Raw genomic sequence first — 25171 nt, forward strand, 5'->3', positions numbered from 1 at the left:
ACGTACCATGGAATGCACAGTAAAGGATTGAAAAAGGACAGCAATGTTTAAATCAAGTTGTGCCTGTAATTCATTGGTTATTTGTCTCACTGATCAGGATGAAACAAAACCTTAGCTTATACATGAGTCTCCTCAGGGTTCGAAATGAGGGGGGTCTGGGGGGCTCCCGGACCCCCCATAAGCCATTGGGGACCCCCATAAGAATTTATTTTTTGATTTTGGGGGGTCCCCGAAAAATATTTTTAACATTAAAAATGATTGTGTAATTATAGGTCTTAAGTGACGTTTTATATTTATAACAAAAAAATACTTTATTTCCTAGCGCGATTGAGCAGCAATCAGGGCAGCTAATAGCGTCACAGATTGTTGTCGTGGTCCTCCGGAGTAAACAGTACAGTCTGTGACGCAGACACGTAGGTCATTGAACGCGGCAAAAACGAAGGCTCACAAAGAGTGAAATCTAAAGAACCCTAATGAAAATCCCGTAAGTGCTTCGATAATGTTTATATCTCCATAATAATTGCTTATTATAGTAAAATATTTGGAGTTGGTGTTCCTATATCAAAAGTTGCATTAACTTAGATGATTAGAAGAGTGCGTTTGTCAACGTTTCTTGCTGTACGTGTATAAGCCAAACAAACTGCCAGCTAACAGCAGACAGTTAGCTAGACTAGTTATTCAAAGCTAGCATGCCAACATAATTGTTCAGTCAGTGATTACGAAAGATAGCGAGGACTTAATTCAAGTCTGTGAGTTTTGAATGGGAAAATGTCATCCACGTGAATCGTGTAGATCCGAAGTTTTTTTTGGGGGGGTGGGGGGTTCGAGACCCGTTGCTAATACGGTACAGGTGTCTTAACGGCCGTTATCTACCAGACCGAATAGTAACTCTGATTTCGGTGCCTTGTTTAGATGCCACTTAAATGCCTCCCGCTTCTCCCTGATGCTCCGAAAACGGACGTTAGAGGGAAGTGAAACAGCGCCGCACGGGACGCTAGTAAACACTACACTGGACAGCAACCTGATGAAGTTGTTAACAAATAAATAAAATATGTGCCTGGTAACATGTTGATTTTGAATAATGTGGTTACTATTGGATTATTGTCATATTAATGGCTTTCGGTCATGTTAGAATATCTAACTTTCTTTTTAAACGTGTCCCTAAAGATTTTAGTTCAGGTTATAGATTGACTACTTTAAAACAAAGTAAACCATCTAATGTAGGTACAGTCTTATAGACATCATTATTATTCAATCCAGCGGCTAGTTGGTTTAAAAATTCCATTAACATAAGGGATGAGAAATGCCATTTGTATTTCATCCAACCCTTTGAAGGTGCATGGTGCTGCCATAATGAGTACACCTGCTGGATTTAGGTAACTTAGTTAACTTCCTGGCTCAAGGAAAGAATGACCTGTTATCCACTTTGTCATGTCAGGGATTTATATATGGTATTATATATGGTAACTTTATTGCTCCAGAATTACAGGGTTACTTGTTTGATTAAAGCCAATCCACTCCTCCAGACACCACCACAATACTGGGACTAGCCCAAACCATGAAAAACATCCCAAGACCATTATCCCACCTTCACAATATGTCAATATAATTTTGCCTTCAGTATATAGTGTAGCAAGGTATTCTTCAGTATTATTATAGTTACATTTTAGGGGACCCCCCAAGAGTCCTAAGTCATTTCGAACCCTGAGTCTCCTGCAATCATTTAACTGATTAAATCACAAATGCTTTTGAAGGACTGTGGAGGTCGATGTGAACAAGAGATCACATGTTATTAAAGGATCCTTAGAGGTGTTGGTGAAGACATAATACATCTCAATCAGGGGAGACACATCAGCTGGAGTGATGATACTTGTTTATTATTAACAGATGATATGTGATGATAGAATCTTGACAGAGCTGTTTGCACTTGCACTTCAGAGGACCGTATGCCCTGAGCAGCACCAAGATACGTCCCCCATGGAGGACAGACACTGTGGTGGATGATAGGATGATGAGTTGATGAAGCAGATGTCTAAAAGGATTGGATGGAGAGGGTGAGGTGGAGGGGAGCACAGTCATATGTACAGGCACTGAACGCAATTGTGCGCTGTTAAAAGAAAAAAAGACTGACTGAAAATTAATTTTATAGGAGCATACACAGGCTTTAATATTCAGTTCCATCGTCAACAGTGGTTACAATTGCTAAATCTTGTGTATTTTTGTTTTGGCTCAGTTAAGGCCATTTTAATTACATTTTATTAATAGATATGTACATAATATTCCACAATGCGGCCAAAAAAAACGGCACTTCACCATCTTTTTTCTGCTTCATTATAACTGCACCACAAGTATGTCGGGCAGTGAAACATGGAACGTATACGTACCATAACAAAGCAAAGGCAAATTTACTTTGAGATCCTCCTTGCTTTTAGCTGTCATAACACCCTTTCCACATTCAAGTAAATTTCATATTGCGCACCATGATTTAACGACCGAGAGAATCCGGTCAATTTTTTAAACAATTTTTCGGAAAAAGTAAAATGACCCACCATACATCCTGTCTTACACTCTTCATCACAGCATTACAGGTGTCCTTGCTCAGCTATTCCTCTCTGGTCTCCTTAGGTTTGTGGCTTTGCAGTCGCTGGTTTAATGTCTGTTGGTCACAGATATTTGAAATAGTGGCACCTGGCAAAAAGGTAGAGCATGTAGGGCAGGTATCCAATTCATTTCAGCGAACGTCCCAGAATGATTCAATGTAACATCTTTAAAGTTATCAAAAACTCAATACCAATTTGTAGTTCAATATTCAAAATGTATTGCAACACAAAAAAATTGTAAATACAATATCACAATCTTTTTTGTGTCATCCTCACAGGCAATTTAGTATAATGTGTATACTTTTCTAAATATAAACATGACTTTGCCCCTGTCTGTCACAATGGATTTTGAGGCAAAATGTTCCCGAGTCTCAACTCCGCATCCAGGCGCGCGGCGTGCTCCCTCCTCGTGGTCCTGCACCAGAACAGGCTGAGCATCCCGCGCCTGCTCTCCGCGTTTCTAAGCCCGTATACCACCGGGTTGACTAGCGGCGGCACGAGAAGCATGACCAACAACGCCATGTGCAGCACCACTGCCGGCTCCGTCAGCGCCACCATCGCCTCGGTGCCCTCCACCTCCCACAACGTGTCCGAGGCGACTTTGAGCAGCAGCGGGAGCAGCTGCAGGAAAAGCATCCCGCAGTAGAACAGCACGGTCCGGCGCGCTTTGGTGTTGACCGTGTTGAACGGCATCATGGCGTTGCGCGCGTCCCGATACATCCGCAGGTAGGAGAACACGTAGACCAGCAGGCAGAGCATCAGAGTGACGGAGCCCGTACACTTGCGAAAGACGGCCGAGGCACGGGGGAAGCCCATGTGCTGCTCCACCGTGTCCGGCTCGCACAGTAGCCCGCGGGTGGCCCGGTCATTGTTCTCCCCTCTCCCCATGTGCAACAGCATCACGTTGATGGTGCCGACGCAGGTGGAGTAGATCCAGATGAGGGCCAGCGCCAGCCGCCGGCGCGTCCGAGTGACGATGGCCAGGTAGTGGATGGCGTGGCACACGTACAGGTAGCGCTCCAGTGCCATGAACGTGATGGTGAGAAGGCTGGAAAAGATGCTGACGGTCCCCACAAAGTACTGGGCGTTACACCAGGCGCCGAACGCCATGGTGCGGCGTTGGAGGAGCGAGCTGATGACTGGCGGGCCGAAAGTGACGGTCTGCAAGAGATCACTCAGGATCAGGTTCTTAAAGAAAGCCACGCGCGGCTCCCAGGAGAGGTCCTCGGAGCGCCCGAGTCCAAGGAGGGTGAGTCCATTAACCAGAAAGGAGAAGAGAGTAAGCAACACGAAAACCCACACCAGCGCCGGGACTGCCTGTTCATGGGGCAGGACGCACAGAAAGAGGCAGCCGGCACGGTGCAGGAGATCAGTGGCGCGCGGTTCGGTGAGGTTCCCCTCGTTGGACCAGTCGCACTGCGCGACGGGGTTGTGCGACGCCACCGTCTGCACAGGTGCTGTTGGCATTTTGATCTGTGGAATGTGTTGGAGGGTTACCAATCATGTCATTGCGCGCTCAATCCATACAGCTGCCACTCATCTGTAACTACGGTGCGCGTAAACTAAGTTCCCGGGGAGGGGGGGAGCGAGGGAGCGATAAAACAGCGAGGCAGTTAGTTATGGAGGACAAAAAATTACTTAAGAAATAAATGAATGCATGTATGAATAAATGCGTAAATACACGTATAAACGAATAAATGCTTATTTAAACGAATACAGTAATGTATTAATATAAGTTTACACCTAAACAGAACATAATTAAATAAATAATATTCTAAATTTCTGTATTTCTACATTGATTTATTTCTACATTTCTGTATTTTTTCATTTATTTATGCCTGTATTTCCAGCAGGGCCGAGATCTATTGAAGTAAATCTGTGCCATTGGGGGTTGAAATAAAAAGGTGATTGAATTTCTAGCACTGAATATTTATGCATTGAAATTATGTACCTGAATGTTTTTCAACATTAAAACACCGCAAAAAAATTCAACCTAAAAAAAAAAATATTGAAATATTCAGCCGCAAAAGAAATGACGGTTACAATATTCAACCCAAAAAATTTCAACCTTGAGACACCAACATCCGGGACACTAAGGTAGACTAATCGATTCTAGATTCAAGATCAGGAGCGTGCGTCAAGCTAAAGGAGCGAGCACCCAAAACACCTTCGGCTTCGGATAGTAGCCATGTCCAATAATAACGGGGCTTTAACTCTTCTTTATGCCATCAGTGTGGCAACGTATGAAGAAATACATAAAAGAACATATAATGTTTGTTGGAGCCATTCTGAATACTGCAATGGGATGGCGCTGTTTTTGCCACCAGCCTATTTAACACCAGGGCTAATTAGTGCAGGTGTGGCGCACAGCGAGGCAGATAACTTTTGACCGTGAGGCACGGCGGATTGTGAACCGAATTGTTTGTTTTTCTTTTCGTGATATAAATAAATGGATTGACATATCCGACGTTAAGTTAAGAAGTTTGAAAGTAAGTTATTTTTAGTTTAAGACACAAACAGCACGCCGGAAACCACGAGTACAAAACAACTTAAATGTGCGCCAACAATTAGTCAAAAGTTTGGCTCAGTATGAGAAAAAGACCGATCAAGTTTAGACAGCACGATCCTTGTGCTGTTTGAGCACCTTGTCTTCGACGGCGATCCGCTGAATGGAAACGCTGGCGCGTGCTTTGGATATAGCGTTAGTCGTATACTACGGGCGCAACGCGTCTCACATTGGACAGTGGAGCAAATCACGCAGCCACGGGCGGAGATCGGTGACCGGTAGCGGGGATTGGCGGCGGAGGTCGTTGATGGACAGCGGTGATTGGTAGCGGATGTCGGTGAAAGTACGCTGGAGCCTCACAGTGGATAGTGAGGCAGTCCGAACTCTGTCACGACGGAGGTTGGTGACCGTTCTCACATTGGTCAGTGAGGATTGGACACTACGTCACCAAGTAAAGAAAAGTTGGTTGGACCTGGAACGAGCCGCGAGGTATGAGCAGTTAAACACACACGAGTAGGAAGGAATGAAGCAGAGCTGCCTGCAGTTATTAAAGTGTAAACGGCAAGACTGACGAGAACACAATGGATGGACATTTGGTTTATCGACATTGACATTTTCCAACAAGGACTTGAAATAAGAGACATTTGGGTTTGCAAGAAATGAAAGTGTTAATGGTTTGTTTTTTATTCTGATGCTCGTTTTTCATGATATTGTGAAATATTGCTGTTTTCTGGGTGGTTGACTGGAAAACAAGGTAAAATGGATGAAGATCATCAAGGTACTGAGGTAACAAATGTGTCAGCTGACTTACAAAAGGTTAATGAGGATGAAGCCTCCGTGAAAAAAAGGTCTGTAAAATTGACACAAAAAGTACTGCTTTCCAAACTAGGTGGCTTAGAGACACTAAGAAAATCCAAGTTAAGTAAAGCTGCCAATATAAAACAAACTGTTCAAGGGTTAATGTGTCAGTCTGGTTATGAAGCTGAAATAAAAGGTAGCTTCAGCAAATATCAAGCCTTGATTAAAGACGCAAAAGTTGCACATAACCAACTGCTTGAGTTGCTACCCATAGATGAAAAGGAAAGGCATGAAACCTGGTTCAAAGCAAAGCTGTTAAGTGTGAACGAATTTTGCCATTGCGTAGAAAATCGTTTTAAGAGTGCAAATAATGGTACTACTGAAACCGTTGCCCTTGAGGATGATATAGAGCCAACGGATAGTGTATCAAATGTTGGTACATCATCATGCACTAAAAGCCGTACCAGTGAAAGATCAAGTCGATCAAGCAAAGCTGCATTGGAAGTTGCGCAAGCAAAAGCCAGGAAAGCTGCACTCATAGCACGTGCAGCAGCGTTAAAAAAGAAACATGAATTGGAACGGGAGGTGGAATCAATAAGGAAAAAATTGGAACAGGTGGAAATGGATGCTGAGATTGAAGCCTCAGATGCAGAATTGGCAGTACTGCAAACATTTTCAGATCAGGATGGTATGGAGTCGTACTTTGAGAAGCAAAAATCAAAAGAAAGCCCTAACATCTACAAGATTGATGAGTAATAAAGGTTTATCTACTGCTAATGTTGCACATGCAGTTGATGACAATTCTACACAACAGATTCTGCAAAGGCAAAATGAAATATCCGAGCTGCTCTTACAACAACACAAAGCAAGCCAACTGCCGCCTAGACAACTACCTGTTTTCGAAGGTGACCCATTGAAGTTCAAAATGTTCATGCAAGCTTTCAAGCATTGTGTGGAGGAGAAAGCTGCATCTAAAGGGGATTGCATGTATTTTTTGGAAAGGTACACCAGGGGGCGTCCTCACGACCTTGTGCAAAGCTGTTTACATATGAGTGCGGAGAGAGGTTTTGAAACAGCTAAAGCTCTCCTACGGGAACACTTCGGCAATGAAACAAAGATTACAGCAGCATATATGGAAAAGGTTCTCAACTGGCCTGTGGTGAAGCCTGAAGGTGTTTTGTTTCTACAGGACTATGCATTATTTCTACGTGGATGCTATAATGCAATGTCAGATTTGGAGGACATGAAAGAGCTGGACTTGCCGGCTAACCTCAAAATTATTGTTTCAAAACTTCCTTTTAAATTAAGGGAAAAATTCTGTTTGCGGTATTCGGGAGCGACAACTCCGCAAACCTAACTTTAAAGACGTTGTACACTTTGTGGAATATGAAGTAAAAATCTTGTCTCATCCTATTTTTGGTGATATTCAAACTACTGAAAGAGAGAGGCAGGTTAAAAGGGATGTGTATACAGCCAAGTCTAGGTCGAAGCAAGGTAACTTTGCTACAAACGTCTGTGCTGTTAGCAACGTGCAACGTGCAACGCAGGGACACACAGGAAGGTAAACACAGGGAGAGCAACATCGGCATCAATTGTTTATTCTGTTTGCAAGATCCCAGTCTGGATGAATGTCAACGACTTGCAAAAAATAAACATTGTGAAAAGATCAACTTCTTAAAGGAAAAAGGAGTATGTTTTGGGTGTCTCAACATTGGGCATTTGAGCAAAAATTGCGATAAGCGGAAAACCTGTGAGAAATGCAAACAGAGCCATCCAACAGCTTTACACATTCACGTCAAACAAGTGGACAATCGATGAACAGCAGTGGCATCTATCCCAAGGAACCTAAACCAGCTGTAAACCATACGCTTGTGTCAGCTCAGACATTTGGGAGCCAGACCGGGGCCGGTGGTAGTGGAATGCTCTCCATCCTGCCAGTTCAGGTTAAAGCACAAAAGGGCAACAAGGTCATTCAGACTTATGCTTTTCTGGACAATGGCTCGACATCCACATTCTGCTCTGAAGCTCTTATGCGTAGACTTAATCTTACTGGAACAAAGTCCAAAATAGGTTTGTTAACGATGAGCCCAAAGACATCAGTGTCAACATACATTGTGAATGGACTTGAAGTAGCTAGCCTTAATGGAACAAGGTACTACAGTCTTCCAAATGTTTACACACAGAAAAAGATGCCAGTTGACACAGCAAACATCATGAAACCAGAGGACATATCACAGTGGCCTTACCTTGATCACATTGAAATCCCTGAAATTGATGCTACCGTGGAGTTATTAATAGTTATTAATGGAGTTAATGCTTCAAAGTTGCTAGAACCATGGGAAATTGTGAATAGCCAAGGTGAGGGTCCTTTTGCTGTTAAAACCCTATTAGGGTGGGTGATCAATGGCTTAGGAAAGGATTCTAAAGACAATAGGAACGGCATTGGCTATCCTTCTGTTTCTGTAAACAGATTATCTGTAGAATCACTTCAGCTGTTATTGGAGAAGCAGTACCAAAGTGACTTCAATGAGAAAATCGCCGACGACAATGAAGAAATGTCAAGGCAAGAGGCCAGATTCATTAAAATAATGGATCAATCTGTAAAGTTAAAGGACGGACATTACAGTTTAAAGCTGCCATTTAAAGCCCAAGAGGTAACTCTGCCAAACAACCGTTGTATTGCTCAACAGCGCCTCATTGGACTAAGAAGGAAAATGGAAAGAAATGAGAAATTCCACCAAGAATACACAAGCTTTCTTGAAAATGTCATCAGCAGTGGCTATGCAGAAATGGTACCACAGGATGAGTTGCGTTGTGGAGAAGATAACCTGTTCTATATACCTCATCATGGCGTATATCACCCAAGGAAGGGCAAGGTCCAAGTTGTCTTCGACTGTGGAGCTAAGTTTAAAGGAACTTCTTTGAACGAACAACTTCTGCAGGGTCCGAACCTTACAAGTTCCTTAATAGGAGTGTTTCTACGATTCAGACAAGAACCAGTTGCTTTTATGTCTGATGTGAAGTCTATGTTCTATCAAGTTAGAGTGGCCGACGAAGACAAAGACTTTCTAAGGTTCCTGTGGTGGCCTAATGGAGATCTGCACAAGCAAGTTGAAGAATATAGAATGACTGTACATCTCTTTGGAGCAGTGTCGTCGCCTAGTTGTGCATGTTATGCTCTAAGGAAGACAGCAGACGACAGTCGGAATGGATTTTCGGATGAAGTGATTGACACGGTATATAAAAATGTCTATGTGGACGATTGTCTGAAAAGCTCACCGTCTGCGCAAAAAGTCCAGGACCTGACTGAACTTTGCCAGAAAGGAGGGTTTCATCTTACACAGTGGATAAGTAGCAGTCGCAAAGTCCTTGAAACAATTCCTGAGAAAGAACATTCTAAAAGTGTGAGTGAACTAAATTTGGACATAGACGAACTTCCGGTGGAAAGAGCACTGGGGCTACATTGGTGTCTGGAAAATGACAAGTTTAACTTCCATGTGAACTGCAAGGAACGGATGCAAACACGCGGAGGGATCTTATCAGTCACTAGTGCAGTGTACGATCCCTTAGGGTACGTTGCCCCAGTCCTTCTTCCAGCCAAGCACATATTACAAGAGTTGTGCAAAAGGAACTATGGCTGGGATGAAGAAGTTCCACAAACCTTAAAACAGCAGTGGATAAAGTGGTTAACTGACCTGAAAGAGATTTCAGAGTTCCGAGTGAGTAGGTGCTTGAAACCACATGACTTTGGAACACCAGTCCACGCCCAGTTGCATCACTTTGCCGATGCCAGCGAAAGGGGATATGGTACGGTAACTTACCTAAGGTTACAGAACAAAGCAGGTCATGTTCATATTTCCTTTCTTCTTGGAAAGTCCAGAGTAACACCTCTTAAACCCGTAACCATTCCTCGTTTGGAACTCACTGCTGCCGTTTTGGCTGTTCGAGTGGACAGGATGGTAAAATCAGAGTTACAGCTTTCTTTGTCAGAATCCTGTTTCTGGACTGATAGTACTACAGTCTTAAAGTTCATCAGCAATGAAAACAAGAGGTTTCGAACATTTGTGGCCAACAGAGTAGCCATCATTAGGGAATCTTCAGAGCCAGCACAGTGGCGCTATGTTCACACAAAACAAAATCCTGCAGATGACGCATCTAGAGGACTGACAGTCCATAAGCTTTTGAACAGCAAAACATGGCTATCGGGTCCGGAATTCCTGTGGAGAGCAAGAGAAACATGGTTACAGTACGAAGTGGAGTCCACATTGGAGGAGGATGATCCAGAGGTCAAAGTAGAAATCTCCACAAACGCAATAACCATTCAAGAGGATAATGCAACCAGCCAACTCATCACCTATTTCTCTGACTGGAAAAGGTTGAAAGTCGCAGTTGCATGGTTGCTGTTGGTCAAAGGGACTCTATTGGAGTTGAGTCAAAGAAGGAAGCAACTGGTGAAAGATGGAATGGCTAATCTTGATGTTGACAGAAAAATGTTGGAAGCCAGAAAGTCATTGAAACGAGAAGGTGTATCAACGGAGGATCTATTAGCAGCAGAAAATGCTATCCTTCAGTTCTGTCAAAGGGAAAGATTTGACACTGAGATTTGTGTACTAAAGACAGGAAAACCTGTTAAAGGGTGTAGTCCTATCTACAAGCTGAATCCTGTCTTAGAGGAAGGACTAGTAAGAGTTGGTGGAAGATTGTCCAGGACTGCAATGCCCGAAGAGAGCAAACATCCAGTCATCCTGTGTAAAGATCAGCACATCTCCATGTTATTTCTTTAACATATTTATGAACAGACAAGACACGGTGGGAGAAATTACATCCTTTCCAAATTGAGAGAAAGGTTCTGGGTAACTCATGCCAATGCAGCAGCAAGGAAAATCTTGTCAAGTTGTCCCTTTTGCAGACGTCACCAAGGAAAATTGTGTGACCAAAAAATGTCGGATCTCCCCAACGAGAGGATTACTCCAGACTTGCCTCCATTTACTAATGTGGGAGTGGACTATTTTGGGCCTATTGAAGTAAAACAAGGACGTTCTTATGTGAAACGTTATGGGGTTATCTTTACATGCATGGCCAGCAGGGCAATTCATTTAGAAGTGGCACACTCGTTAGACACAGACTCCTGCATCAGTGCTATTCGTCGATTCATATGCCGGAGAGGACCCGTGGCACACTTTCGCTCAGACAATGGCACAAATTTCACAGGTGCAGAAAAGGAACTAAAAAGAGCAATTGCAGAATTAAACCACAGATCAATTGAGAAGGCTTTAATTCATGACAATATCAAGTGGACGTTCAACCCACCTGCAGCTTCCCATTATGGCGGTGCTTGGGAAAGCATGATCAGACTGGTCAGGAAGGTCTTGGTATCTGTTTTACATCTACAGACTCTAACTGATGAAACATTAGTCACAGTCTTATGCGAAGCCGAAGCAATCTTGAATGACCGACCAATTACGAGAGTTTCAGAGGATCCTAATGATTTAGAGCCACTAACACCTAATCATCTTCTTACTTTGAAAAGAAAACCAGTTTTGCCTCCAGGTCTGTTTGATCAAAAGGACCAGTACGTAAGACGAAGATGGAAACAGGCTCAATATCTTTCAGATTTGTTCTGGAAAAGGTGGACGAAAGAGTATCTTGCAACGCTACAGGAAAGACAAAAGTGGAACAAAACACAACGTAATCTTTTGGAAGGAGATATTGTTTTGATTGCAGATGCTACAGCACCACGAAATTCTTGGATGATTGGAAGGATTATTAAAGCCTTTCCAGACAAATCAGGCATAGTTAGATCTGTGCAAATCAAAACCAAAACAAATGTAATTGAAAGACCAGTGACAAAATTAGGACTATTGGTAGAGCAGTCAATGTAAAAGTAAAACAAACGCACCAAAAGAGGGTCAATTTGTTTGTTTGTTTATTATTTTTGTTTGCAAACGTTAGTTTCGTTGTATGAATGTCTCCATACATGAATTGTTTATAATTGTCATGTCTTGAAGTGCCATGAACAATTAGGGGCCGGTTGTGTTGGAGCCATTCTGAATACTGCAATGGGATGGCGCTGTTTTTGCCACCAGCCTATTTAACACCAGGGCTAATTAGTGCAGGTGTGGCGCACAGCGAGGCAGATAACTTTTGACCGTGAGGCACGGCGGATTGTGAACCGAATTGTTTGTTTTTCTTTTCGTTATATAAATAAATGGATTGACATATCCAACGTTAAGTTAAGAAGTTTGAAAGTAAGTTATTTTTAGTTTAAGACACAAACAGCACGCCGGAAACCACGAGTACAAAACAACTTAAATGTGCGCCAACAATGTTCACCCTGAACCAAAACGTTTGCTTGCCACTGACGATATACAACTTTATTACAAATATACAAATCGACTAAAATCATTTAAGCTCTGTTAGCCGAGTGTGTAGCACTGCCATTTTGTGTCACAATGTTATTTTGCGCGACACGGTTCGAATCCCGGTTGTGGCGGACTTTTAATAAATGTTCTTTTATGTATTTCTTCATACGTGGCAGTGACGTAGTGCTCACTTATACAATCGTAATCGCTACAATGGATATGGGATGCATTTTTGAACCTTTTTAGCACAAAATCTTTGCAAATGTGTGACGGAGGCAGACAATATCTGCCACTGTCGGGGGAAAACAAACACGCACGCGTAGCCAAACCAGAAGTTCAAAAACCAGTAGTCACGTAACACTTTCACTGAAAAATGGGTTCTTGTTTCAGACTTAATGAGCAAAAACAGGATCCCTTTGAGATAAATTCTAAAGCCTCGCATTAAGATGTACATCCCTTTATGTAAGACTCTGCGCTACTTGCAGGTCGCTGTGTTGTGCCAGATCCTCAATAAAGTTTACCCATGGTCATGAAGACTCATTTAACGTTACGTGGACTTTGAATGCCGCTTAATACCCAACTGAGATCGGCAATCAGGCAATCACAGGACAAGGCAGGAAGTGAAGTTACCCAGGGACACAGGAGACATGAAAACTAGCAGAACCAAAACCGTGACAGAACTCAAGGACCGAATTCCAGACGGTCCTCAAGGGGGACAGAACCAGAGAAAATTAGACAAGGGGCGGGAGGGTGGGGACCCGACGATCCTGGGCCGCGCGGGGAACTCCAGGTGATGGCGGCCGTGTGTCGTGTCCTTCGGGGGGTCTGCCGGGGCCCGGAACAGCGGCCAGGCCTCAGGGTCTCGGGGGGTCTGCCGGGGCGGCGCCTGGGCCTCAGGGTCTCGGGGGGTCTGCCGGGGTGGCGGACGGGCGTCGTGGCGTTGGGCGCCGGGCTCTGCGCCGCCGGCTGCGTGGCGGGGGGCGCCGGCCCAACCGCTGACCCCCCCCCCCCCTCAAGGGCCGGATCCCAGACGGCCCCCAGGGTTGGGGGGGAGAGGACCAAGGGACGGGAGGGAGGGGGCACGATCAGGGGTTGTGGGGCCGGGGCTGGAGACGGGACAGGCAGAGACAGGCGTCGGGGGGCTGGAGACGGGGCCGGGACCAGCGGAGACAGGAGTCTGGGGGCCGGGACGGGCGGAGACTGGCGTCTTTCAAAAGTCTACTTAAGTAAGTAAAGGACAAACGTCTCAAGAAAATACTCGGTTTGGAATTCAGAGGGCAATGAACTGAATGATGACGATGTCACATATTTGCTTTGATGTATTGTGGGCGCCCGGTCTTCTGAGGGGGGTCAGTGGCTTCAGGTGGGAATAAAGGAGCAGCCGAAACCCAAGGGTTGCAGAAAATTGAACGGAAGTTTTATTTGTTATAATCTCAGGGGAAAAGGGGAGGGGGCATAAACAAACTCAAAACGCCGGGTTCACCGGGAAAAAGTTCGTAAAAGTCGCCGAGACTACCGCACAACTTGTGGTCTCGGTGAGCTTCAGAGACAAACCCCCGTTCCCGCTGGTCAGGTGTAAAAGGTTTTTAATCGTGCGATCATAGGCCAGTACTTGACTGTTCAAGTGTGTGGTCCGTATTGGACTTCAGAGTTTCAGCGTAGCCATTAAGTTCGCACACTTTCCTTTTCAGGGTGTGCACTTCATTTTTGGCACAAGAAAGTGAAATATTCACATTGTTTCCAGTCTCTCGGGTTGTTTCTACGGGATATTGTGAATAATGCTTGTGTAGTCTTTAAAAAGTGATGGTGTCTTTAAAAAGAGAGAAAAATGGTGGTGAATCTTTCAAAAGGCTACTTAAGTCAGTAAAGGACAAAGGACACACTTTTTCCATGGCGCATTCCGTTGGCATCGAAAAAAATCGCCCCGGTACGTATATACATACATATACACGTATCCATGGCAACGGATTGCGTCACACCTCAATCATATATGCGTGTGTATATGTATACGTCTATATAACTATACGTATACATATAAGGAGTTTGGGAAATAAGAATGCAATTCAACACAGATTTAATCAGAGCATTTATTTATATTCCCTCTCTGTTAGTTACATTATGCTTCTGATACGTGCAAATTATCCCGATCCAGGCTCCTCTTCATGGCTCCTTGTTGGTTTTAGAGAATGAAAGAAGACTGGGTCTGGCATAGATCCTCAGCTGGGGTACATCTGGCTTTTCCAAAATCGAGGCTGAAAAGTAGAAGGGGCCGTGCTTTCGGCATCAGGACCCTTTGACTTGTCAAACCTGTCAAAGCGGGGTTCTGACTCATAGACGGGGTCATCATTTACCATGGCAACAGGTGTGCAAAAGGCTGGGCCTCCTTTCTAATCCAGTGGATCTAAGGATATTAATACAATGGACTATAGCCTGAGCCAGATCAAGGAAAGTGTCAAATGTTTTTATTCAAAATCTTCCACTTAATTATTATTAACCAAACTTATTTCAAATTTGCTTTATGGAAGAATAGGTTTGTGGAATCTGATTGTCTATTAAGATGTAGCCAACATAAAAAACAATTGAAGATTTAAAAATATGCCGAAACAGAAACACGACTGTGAATGTATTATCGGAAATACTAAACATCAACTAAATGTTGCTCAAATTTATTTTCTTCAATTGTTATTATTATTATTTAGCATTTAATGGGCAGTGATGTACAGGGGGACGGCTTGTTCCAAGTGTAAACCAAAGGACATCAAGGATACATGGACTGTTTTGCTCAATCCTGTTGAAGGGCAGCAGGTCGAGACCGACAATGATCTCACGGTTTTGGCACAGATACGCAAAACAGTCATAATTTTTTGTCCAAATTGTAATGTATGTTTACACTGAGCAAGAGCGATTTCATTGATGTTTGTAACAACAACAAAAATTCTTAAGCTTCACAATTAGCTCAAAGACAAGGTTTTTAAGTGTTTATGCTGAAGAAGCACCTTTCATTAGGATTTAGATATTCAAACAGCTCTTTGGCCACTTAAACACTTTCAGCTCATTTTACTCCTCACCGTCCTAACCAAAAATACTTTTAACTGCAGCCATGGAGTTTTTTTCTTTTTTCTTTTGACTCATAAAAACAAGTCCTCTTTTAACCAAGCAATGACTGACACCCGGTGTTTAAGACTGGTTAATGCAGTGCAGGGGTGATTGTTTCTACGCAGCCCCCCTCCCCCAGGCTGCTGCATATTCATGGTTTTAACAATCCCACAAAGTGTCCTAAAACAAAATTTAAATGATTGTAAGAATCTGATTTTCATACCTTCATGCCTGTGGACTCTGTTGGAACCTCAACATACCCCTTTTCAGGTTGTACATGGTACATGGCATCGTTAAGAAGACACACTTCAATAATATATATATATATGTATTCATATTTTTGAATATACACATCAAATTGTTGGCACCCTTCCTTTAAAGAAAGAAAAACCACCAATGGTCACTGAAAAACATTGAAACTAACAATTTCCTGTGTATGTTTGTTTCCTGTGTGTATGTTTTGCAATTTGAAGAATGACTACTGCCAGACATAGTTTGCTTTTAATAAAGGCCCAGAATATCCCTGTTTAACATTTAACATTGTATGACTTAGATTGACATGGCTGTTGCCATGGAGGAGCTGGGGGGGACGGGTGAAGGGGGAGGAGTGATGGCATACCCCCAGCCTTATAAAGGGTGTGTTTGTCTACACGGTTCAGCTGCTCCCCCAGGGAATGTCCAGGAATAGAAGGAGGTAAAGAGCAGAAGAAGGTGGAGAGAGGTGGAGAAAAAAAATGGAAAAGAATAAAAGAATCACAGGAGATTTTCTCCTGATTCTTCATTCCCTCTCGGTAAGACCAGAGTCCCCTCCCACCTCAAACCGTTTGTCTCTCACCTAACCGGAGAGAAGTCCTGAGCCGCGTGGAGCGTCAGCTGCTGCTGTCAGTCAATGAAGGCGGTGACATAAGTCGGTCGGCATTGAAGCTGAACTTACACTTAGGCCCTACGGGGGGGTTAGCCGGTGGGTGGCGAAGGGGGTGAGAGGAGGCTAAGATGGAAAGAGGAGAAGGCGAGGATTAGAACGTGTACAATGGTGGAAGGGTGATAAAAATAAAAAATAAAGTGCTGAGAGCAGGTGAACCCCTGCTGCTGCTTTCATTTGAACTAACCTTATGAATGGCTAAGAGTTTCAGGGCAGCCAAACTAAATAGTTGGAAACCAGATGAGCATTACCTGCTTATTAAATTGCTCCATATTATTTACTTTTAATTAAAATTGAAATAAATGATGACAACAGAAAGTATCCCTGAACAAGGCCAAAAATCATTAGTACATCATTATAGTCTACAGAAAATATATTGTACAAAGCTAGGGGATTATTGCACCTTCCTGTGGGGTGCTCCCAATGACAATGCTAACGTAACGTTTAGCTGTTCCTGCCTGCCACAGTTAGCATCTTTAGCTTCCATCACTTTGTCAATCTTTTTGGTACCAACATGTAAATGTTCTTGTTCTCATTCGTACAACTTGCTGTGATTCAGCATGTTCAGATGCTAATACTTACTAATTCAGACTAAATGTAAAGTATAGTGACGGTATTTTGCTTAACATTGAAACTCATTGGCACTTGTAAAGGACTTAGCAATTTTATTCTAATTATTATTAGAATTCATTTATTTTGTGTTGAGTTGGTGTTGCAAATATAACTAAATTTTAACAATACGGTCAAACTAAACTGAAATATGCCAGCTAAACTTAATAAGAACTTCAGTCAACTGAAAGATAAAGTCTAAAAGCATCTCTTGGTGAAATCAAACCAAAGCAAGTTTAAATAGGGAAAATACTTACACTTGAATACACAGGTTGAATGTCCATGTGAAATTATGCGTTTCATATGGATTGATTTGAATGTTATCTACAGATGACACACTCCGCTTATTTCTGAGCCTGAACTTAGATCATTGCCCCACCTCCCTGTAAATACTTGCAGTGATGTGCAAAGCTCCACATTTTGAGCGAAATATAATTTATTTAATTCCTCACAACGGTGACTAATAGACTACATCATTAAATATTAAATCAGTTCTACAAGATTAAAATGATCAAAAATAGAAATACAAATGAATAAATTGTGTAAAGAAATAATCCACCTTCTCCATATCTGAAATTGTGATTCTGAATATTGGTTTTTAGTGGTTCTTTGACCCTATTTTGTTTCCCAGTGACGATAAACGGATTAATGGAACTTAATTGCATCATCTCTAGATAGAAAATTAGGAGTTTGTATTGAAATTAATCACATTGTTAGTTACATTGAAAAACAAAGGAGCTGACATCACATCTGTGCTTGTCTCTGTTCCACTTGCTTGATAACTCAATACATACATGATCAAGCATGAATCATTAAGCATGAAGTGTGTGGCTAGTGTGTAGTTTGTTTCATCAAAATTAATTTCTTAGATGTAATCTGAAGAAACATATCCATGCAAGTGTGCAGCATGTTTACACGTATGTGCTTATGCGTTTATGCTCTCATGCACTCACCATATAGGTTTGTAGGACCTTTATGATGCTGTCAGCACCATGGACAGAGCCTGCAAATAATTACTCAAAACAACCGGTAGGTTATTGGAAAAGGTTTGCGATAACACTAATGAACACAAAACACAAGGATTGTCTTCCTGTAAAATATCATTGAACATATATCTGGGCGGGGAGTGTTTCCTGTGCCATTGTGAGGGTTTCGGGACAGAGGATGTTGCATACCTACACACTGAAAAGCCCTCTGAGGCTAATTTGTAATTTGCGGTTTGTAACTAGACAAAATAAAATGAATTGAATTGAATATGACCTTTTAATCAGCCTCTCCTTTTTTACAGTGCGTGCAGAATGCAGCAACATAGGTGCCGGGCTACTTCACACAGCAAAGGGTAAAGGCCTCCTAATTCTATTGTCAGAGGAAAGGCTTTCTTGTCAGCATGACGGCTGTAGCACAGCTGCCCTTGTTTCTCTGCCAAAGGGACCGTTCATTGGGCATAAATAGATTTCCAGTTAAAGAATTACTGCTTAACATTCCAGCGTAGACCAACAACAGCAGAGACTCTCGGATTGACACGTCTGTCAGCTGACGTGGTTGTCTCAAGTGGAAAATGAATTATAGCATGTGTACATTTGATAATAGAGTGCAACTAACTCACGAATATAACTCTTTATTCTCTGTGGTATTTATCTCCGCTTTGATTCTAATTAAAGTATCTCCTCCATCACAACATTAGTGGCAAATATACATATGTACACACACTTTTATATTCATTGAATTATTGTTATTATCAGAAGATAAAATGCATGATATGACATCGGAATCTTATTTGCCATAAACATTTTTTTATTGTTGCCTAATTTCGTTAGCTTGGTAAAGGTAACTCACAAAGATGGACATGTTTAGAAAAAGATAACACCCGACAAGCAAACACAGACACACAGAAACACACACGATTCATTTTGTTTCAACGGAACTGGAAAATAATGCTTACAATGAAAAACTTGATGGTTTATTTATTTATTATTTTTATCATTTTTCATAGGAGCCCCCATAAAGACCAAAATTGCTTGGGGGGGATGTGCATAAACACGTTTGGGAAGCCCTTGCCTCCACATACGTGAGAGGCTTTTGTTTGTGTCCTTGTTGACCAGGAGAGAAACCAATCGGTAAAGTAGTGCACAGACACTTTGGGCTGAACCTTTTTGTCGTCCCTCGCTCTGCACGTTTGGACTTCTGAGTGGCGCTCTTCTCCACACAGGGCTACTGGGAGCCAATAGGCTCTGACAAATCAACCGAGGGGTTGAACCTGCAAATCGGCCAATCACGGCCTCAGAAAAGTTCTCAGGAAATCCAGATTTCACTGCTCCAGTTTCTGTGCTCTGGGCCTTGTACCGAAGCCTCTCTAGATGTGTTCTGCTTCATTGTATCAAAGTAAAACTTCCCACACACTGTGCTATGACATGCAGAGGTTTTAGCCTGATAACTCCAATGTTTTACCCTGTAAGGCAAATCTGAAAAAAAACAATTCTGTGTGCCATCTTCATTTACTTTGTAACATTTACACATTAGAACCCACGATATACACACACACAACCCATTAGAATCCAGATTGACTAAGTAATTTCAGAGAAATGCCCGTTTGCCATTTTGCACCAGAGGCCAAAAGACAGGCACAGGGTGGAAAAGGTACAGATGTCATAAGTGCAAGGACAAGGACAAGTCCGGATCAGTGAAGACAGGGAGCCAGTCAGATAGATGAGTTAAAGGACCCTGCGAAAGGGGCAGCGAATCTGCATGCTTGGAGATGTTAATCTCTGCGTGCGTGTGTGTGTGTGTCATTAATGTGGACGTGTATGAAATCAAAAGTCTGTTTGCACAGAGATGCTCAGTTGATCCTCTGCCAAAATAGCCTCCAGCTGCCTGATGCCTGCGCTGTGTTTTCTATTCTTTTTTTATAAATGTCATCAAGCTTGTCTGTTATCTATATGGGGGTTTGTGGACACTGCCACACAAGGGGATGTCCGTCAGGACAGTGTGCGAGGGCACAAACTGAAGTGGGATTTGATTGGCCGTCCATTGTCTGAGGAGGGGGACCCTTGGCCAATCCTGATCATTTTCAGTAAAAGTGAAGCGGGATGAGCGGGTACTTATGGGGGTAAAGTCCCCTGAACTGTGTTGCAGGGAGTCTTTTTCACTGGTGTCTGTTGTTCAGCACAGCCGGCCGCCATGGTAAGGAAACGAAAACTGGAAAGGACTTTCATCATTTTAAGGATTTGCTTTTGTTGTCAAGTGATGAGCATATAAAACATATGGCAGAAGATGGATATTATTATCTGAAGCAAAAAAAAGACTCGGCCAGCCGGGAACTCCTCATCTGCAGTACAGCTGGGTTATCAGATGGATTTCTTTGCAAGCAATCTTTCCTCTCTTGGAATTGCTGGTCTTCTAATGAGAGGAAACAACGTTGTCTGCTTTGTGATGTTATTACAGGCGGACAGTTTTCCAGACTCCTAACGTTGTGTTGAGGACGTTTACTTATTGGATGTCTTCTTTGCTGTTTGTTTAAAGACTGTCATGATTTGTTTGATATTTAGATCTGAGTTACTAAAGATAGGAAGAGCGCAGCTTAGTAAATTGAGAAGACCTGCTGCCTTCTCTGAGTGTCCTAATTTAGGACATTCACCTTGAGAAAATCCCTCTCTAATCCTCTCCCAAATAGCTTTATAGTGAACTAATGGCTGAGTGACCTCCCATTTGGTTCTGAATTGACATTACATGTAATTTAGCTGACGCTTTTATCCAAAGCAACTTACAATAAGTGCATTTCAAACAGAGATACAAACTCAGAAGAACAAGAGACACCTTAAACTTGTTATAGATAAGAGCCTTTGTAAGTACAATTAAAGTGCTACAATTTGTTAGTCTTTTTAGTCTAGGTATAGTCTGAAGAGATGAGTCTTTAGTTTGTGGCAGAAGATGTGAAGGCTCTCTGTGGTCCTGATGTCATCAGAGAGCTCGTTCCACCATTTAGGAGACAGCAAAGAGTCGTGACATTGCTGAGTATTTGATTAGGTTCTGTCAAGCGAACGCGGCTATACAACCCAATTTAAGCCTGCAGCACATTCTCCTACCACAGGATTTCTCACAAACGGTTACGTTGGTTTTTCTTCTTTTGCAAACGAAATGTCCAGCAACACCATTGCACCTGCAGTCCCTGCAGTGCAGGACCCATTTTGGTAACAAAAGGATAAGTGGTTAAAATGACTTCCGAAGTAGAATGAACTAAAGTATGAAAGTTATGCGATAAAAAAGTCTGCAATGACTTCTGGTTTCACTCACAAACTCACTGTACCCTAAAACAAGCTAGCATGGTCAATAAAGTTCCGATGGTATGTATATGTATACCAGACGGCATTAGCAGAGAACAACACCAGTCTCAGTGGGAAGCCCCGACAGCCTGCAAACCACGTGTTCCCTGTCAAACCAAAGCTCTGACCTAACAGAAGGCTGTTACACCATAGACACTTTGTCTTTTAAACCTAAATGCTCTAAAGGTGTGAGTGGTTATGTCCTGATGAAGACGCTGTTATCCTCTTCGACTCTTCCACAATCATGTTTTAATGAGGACATGCAGCCGCCGGTAAATGCAACTGATAGGAAGCAGTAGCTTCTACCTCTCTAATCCTCTCTCCTGTCGATCCTCCACGTTCTGCACACTCTCCTCTCTGAAGCCCACCGACGCCCAAAGCGATGCCCGCTCCTTCCTGACCGAGGAGATGATTGCAGGTCAGCCCTTCATGGAGATTACACTCAATACCGTTCACTATACTAAAGCTGGTTCCAAGAGGAGCGGCAGATCACTGAATGAGCTGTTTATCTTGGTCGTTTTCATCAATTTAATCCATTGGCTCTTTTTTTAACAACCTGCCCTCATTCAACATTCAATTTCAATCTATTTCTTTCTCTCGTCCAGAGTTCAAGGCAGCCTTCGACATGTTTGACACCGACGGTGGCGGTGACATCAGCACCAAGGAGCTGGGCCAGGTGATGAGGATGCTGGGCCAGAACCCATCAAGGGAAGAGCTGGATGCCATCATTGAGGAGGTGGATGAGGACGGTGAGATCCTGGTTTGATGAACAAATGGATTTTTTCCTGGTTTCTTAGGTGGGTTGTGTGCTTTATTTAGTCTGGACGTCTAGACGAGGCCTAATTGGGCTTAATTTCTATACAACAAGGCTGCCAAGAGAAAAGGCTGTGTTTTTTATGACTCATTCACAGTAAGGAGACACTCCTGAATTGGTAATGTATTTCCATAATGTTGGTTGAGAGAAGGGTAAAGGTAGAGCAGCAGAGGCTGAGATGGACAACATTTTTGGATGTCACCATTCCCATAATGCATTTCCTTAGCATTTGGATTAACCTCTACCTACTTGTTAAATGCCCTCGTCCTTTAACTTGCTGGCCGGCAGCTTTTGACGTCTCACTCGTTAGTTATTGTCACATCCTCCAAAGATACAAAAGACATTATGGTAAGGTTGGTAAGAGTTGGTGAGGTAGAAATCAGACTCTGGTTGCAATATGCAAGTAGCTTTTACTCCACCTTTATATCTACCCCCCCTTCCTCAGGTAGCGGTACCATCGACTTCGAGGAGTTCTTGGTCATGATGGTGCAACAGCTCAAGGAGGACCAGGCTGGAAAGAGTGAAGAAGAGCTTTCAGAATGCTTCCGTATTATTGACAAGTATGACTGAATGAATACCAACTAGCACTTGTTAGCGCAAGGTTTTTGTTTTATCTTGAGCTGTGGATCAATTGTCCTTTTTTCTTTCAAATGATAAATAGATATATTTCAAAGGAGAAAATGGATTGTAAGGGGATTGAGATTCAGCAAGTGATCAAAAACACAACTTAAAGTGAACATGTTCCTTATGCGTGCATCTCGGCCAATATAGGGGCGAAATTATTTCCTGACAAAAATATTGTTCCAAGCAGAAGCAGTTGGCTGATTACTGTCAACGCGAGCGGGTCGTAGGCAAGGAGGGAGGACTCAGACGCGGAGTGTTCAAAATAGAAGGACTTTAATAGTCAAAGAATTCAAAACTAAACTCAAAAACCACTCCACCGGAAAAAGGGGGAAAAAAAACAAAGACCTCACAAAATAAACGACATGAACATGAATTCCAGACGTGGCATGGCGATGACGAAACGAGTAGACGGCCGTAGACAACAATGACGCGACAAGAGACTCACATGGCTTAAATACACAAGGGAGGTGCAGGTGATTGGACACAGGTGGAAACGATCAGGCACGGCAGACAATCACAGGGGAAGACAGGACAAGGCAGGAAGTGAAGTTACCCAGGGACACAAGAGACATGAAACTACAAAATAAAACAAGACAAAAACCCAAACCGTGACAGATTACAAGCATTAATTTCAACAGATTATATCCAGGAAAACCATTGTTATCTGACATCTATCTACCCCGAAATAACACAAAAGTCAAAAGTCCAAAAGTTTTTTTACATCTTCATTTGATATGGCTTCTTGTCCTCAGGAACGGAGATGGTTTCGTCGACCGGGAGGAGTTTGGAGAGATCCTCCATCTCACCGGAGAGCCCGTGGTGGAGGAGGACATCGACGAGATGTTTGGTGAAGGAGACACGAACCATGACGGGAAGATTGATTTTGATGGTGAGGTTGAGCTACTCATCGAGTTTCTTCACTGCTCTGGACTACGCAGCGTCTCTGCCATAACGTTTGCAGGATCATCAGAGGGAGAGGCTAGACACCTTTTCACTTAGACTGTCAGAGTATTCAGTGATACTCATGTGCTCTCTATTTTAGAGTTAGATGAGAATGTAGATCTCAAATCTTCATGTTGTTCTAAAATAACCAGACACTTTATAACCAACTGTCAGATGTAAAAGTGCTATCAAGCTTTCTCCCATTGTTTCAAGCACAGAACCTCAAAAAATATATATAACTCGAACTTAAAAGAAAAGAAGAAAAAATGTTTGTTTCTCTGCCGCAATCTCTCATCTTCAAATCTCACTCTTGACAAGAAAGTTTATGTGCATTTTTCCACAGTGCAGAAGTAGGCCTATTCCTTCATATTATATGAGACAAAATAGCTTTTGGTTGTCTCATTATTTAAAATAAATGCCTCCTACAGTAGGAACATTTTGTCTGGTAGCAAAAGGTTTCACCATTCTGTGTTGTGTTACAAAGCACAAACACACATTCTGCAGCAACATTTCACTGTTCATCTGTTCAGTGGCTTTTTGATTGACCGCTGACCTCCTCTTGTCTCCTCAGAGTTTCTGAAGATGATGGAGAACGTCCAGTAGCGAGGCCCAGCTCTACATTCCTTGGCCACCCTTCCTCAGAGAGAATGCAGAGCAAACTTTAAATGCTATAAACACTTGTGCAATTATCATTAGGATGTTATTTCTTGGACTCCGGGGCCCCCCCCCTTGAACCCCACTCCCTCGTCCCGACCCCCGACTCATACGAAACCCTGGGGCTCTGTGAGGAATCCTATAAATATCCATCCCTTCAACCCTTTTAAGACGAAGACTTGCCTGCGTTGTGCCAGCTGTCCCCTTCTGCAGCTGCCGCTTCTCCACTTCTCCAGAAATGCTACACCACTTAGCCCCCCCCCCCCCTCTTCTTCCAAAATAAATACCAGCTCCACCCTATTCTTTGCTTTCTAAATAAAAACCACTTTCTCCATGTTCATCTCTGCAAGTTTTTCTGCCTGTGTTGATCTCTCAGAATACGCAACCGCACGTGAAGTGTGGCCTTATCTAGGCCTGCCCTTAAAGTCAAACTAGCTCTCCATGCCTCCGAGCGGCCTCTGTTTCATATCTAAGGACATTTTTCGGTCTGTCGGCCATCTTCTGGTGGTGGTCAAACAGGAATCGAGGCTGCCATCGGCTCATCCCCCGGAGGTGAAGCCGAGCAGCCGGCCAGCACGCGATGCTCGAGGCGCTCACAGGACCGATTCTTCCTGTGGAACACACACAGGTCTCCCTCTGGGTATATAGCCTGCAGGCCCCCCACCACTTCTCAAAAAGCCAACATCCCGCCCCTTCCTTCATGGCTGCTCCCCGCTTCTCAGCATCCTATCCCAATTTGCTGCGTCTCACCTCGGGCCCCTCCCTCCAGGAAGTGCCCGCCGTAAAAGGAGCACCAGGATGACTGCCTCGGGCAGTGAAGTGCCGGGATGAGCGGGTGCTTGTCCCTGTCCGAGCTCAGCCCAAAATCTTCCTGCTATTCACGGCAAAAGGGGGCGGAGGCAGATAGAGAGAGGGAAAGAGAGAG

The 25171-nt window shown here is 43.2% G+C and overlaps 2 protein-coding genes across 3 annotated transcripts; one reads left to right on the forward strand and one right to left on the reverse strand.

The window, feature by feature from the left end:
- The first annotated feature begins 318 nt into the window (after positions 1–318).
- On the forward strand, positions 319–24584 carry LOC119223754 (troponin C, skeletal muscle). Of its 2 annotated transcripts, none has more exons than XM_062563210.1 (6): positions 319–484; positions 21576–21630; positions 21818–21961; positions 22472–22586; positions 23403–23539; positions 24164–24584. In XM_062563210.1, exons 2-6 carry the CDS (start codon positions 21621–21623, stop codon positions 24193–24195), a joined length of 438 nt encoding a protein of 145 aa, XP_062419194.1. In that variant the 5' UTR covers positions 319–484; positions 21576–21620; the 3' UTR covers positions 24196–24584. The 2 variants fall into 2 exon arrangements, with proteins under 2 accessions (XP_062419194.1, XP_037337065.1); XM_037481168.2 differs by lacking the exon at positions 319–484 and adding an exon at positions 19917–20073.
- Positions 2937–4067, reverse strand: LOC119223791 (olfactory receptor 1D2). The gene has a single exon (XM_062566377.1). The coding sequence runs from the start codon at positions 4065–4067 to the stop codon at positions 2937–2939; it is 1131 nt and encodes a 376-aa protein (XP_062422361.1).
- Positions 24585–25171: the final 587 nt, after the last annotated feature.

This window comes from Pungitius pungitius, chromosome 1 (assembly GCF_949316345.1).
Source record: "Pungitius pungitius chromosome 1, fPunPun2.1, whole genome shotgun sequence".
Classification (NCBI taxonomy): Eukaryota; Metazoa; Chordata; class Actinopteri; order Perciformes; family Gasterosteidae; genus Pungitius; species Pungitius pungitius.

Bases quoted from the DNA above. Each gene is read 5' to 3' on its own strand.
- LOC119223791 (XM_062566377.1), bottom strand. From the start codon at position 4,067: ATGCCAACAGCACCTGTGCAGACGGTGGCGTCGCACAACCCCGTCGCG.
- LOC119223754 (XM_037481168.2), top strand. The intron at 21,631-21,817 runs GTCAGCCCTTCA...TCTCTCGTCCAG, and splicing joins GACCGAGGAGATGATTGCAG to AGTTCAAGGCAGCCTTCGAC. The intron at 23,540-24,163 runs GTGAGGTTGAGC...TTGTCTCCTCAG, and splicing joins CGGGAAGATTGATTTTGATG to AGTTTCTGAAGATGATGGAG.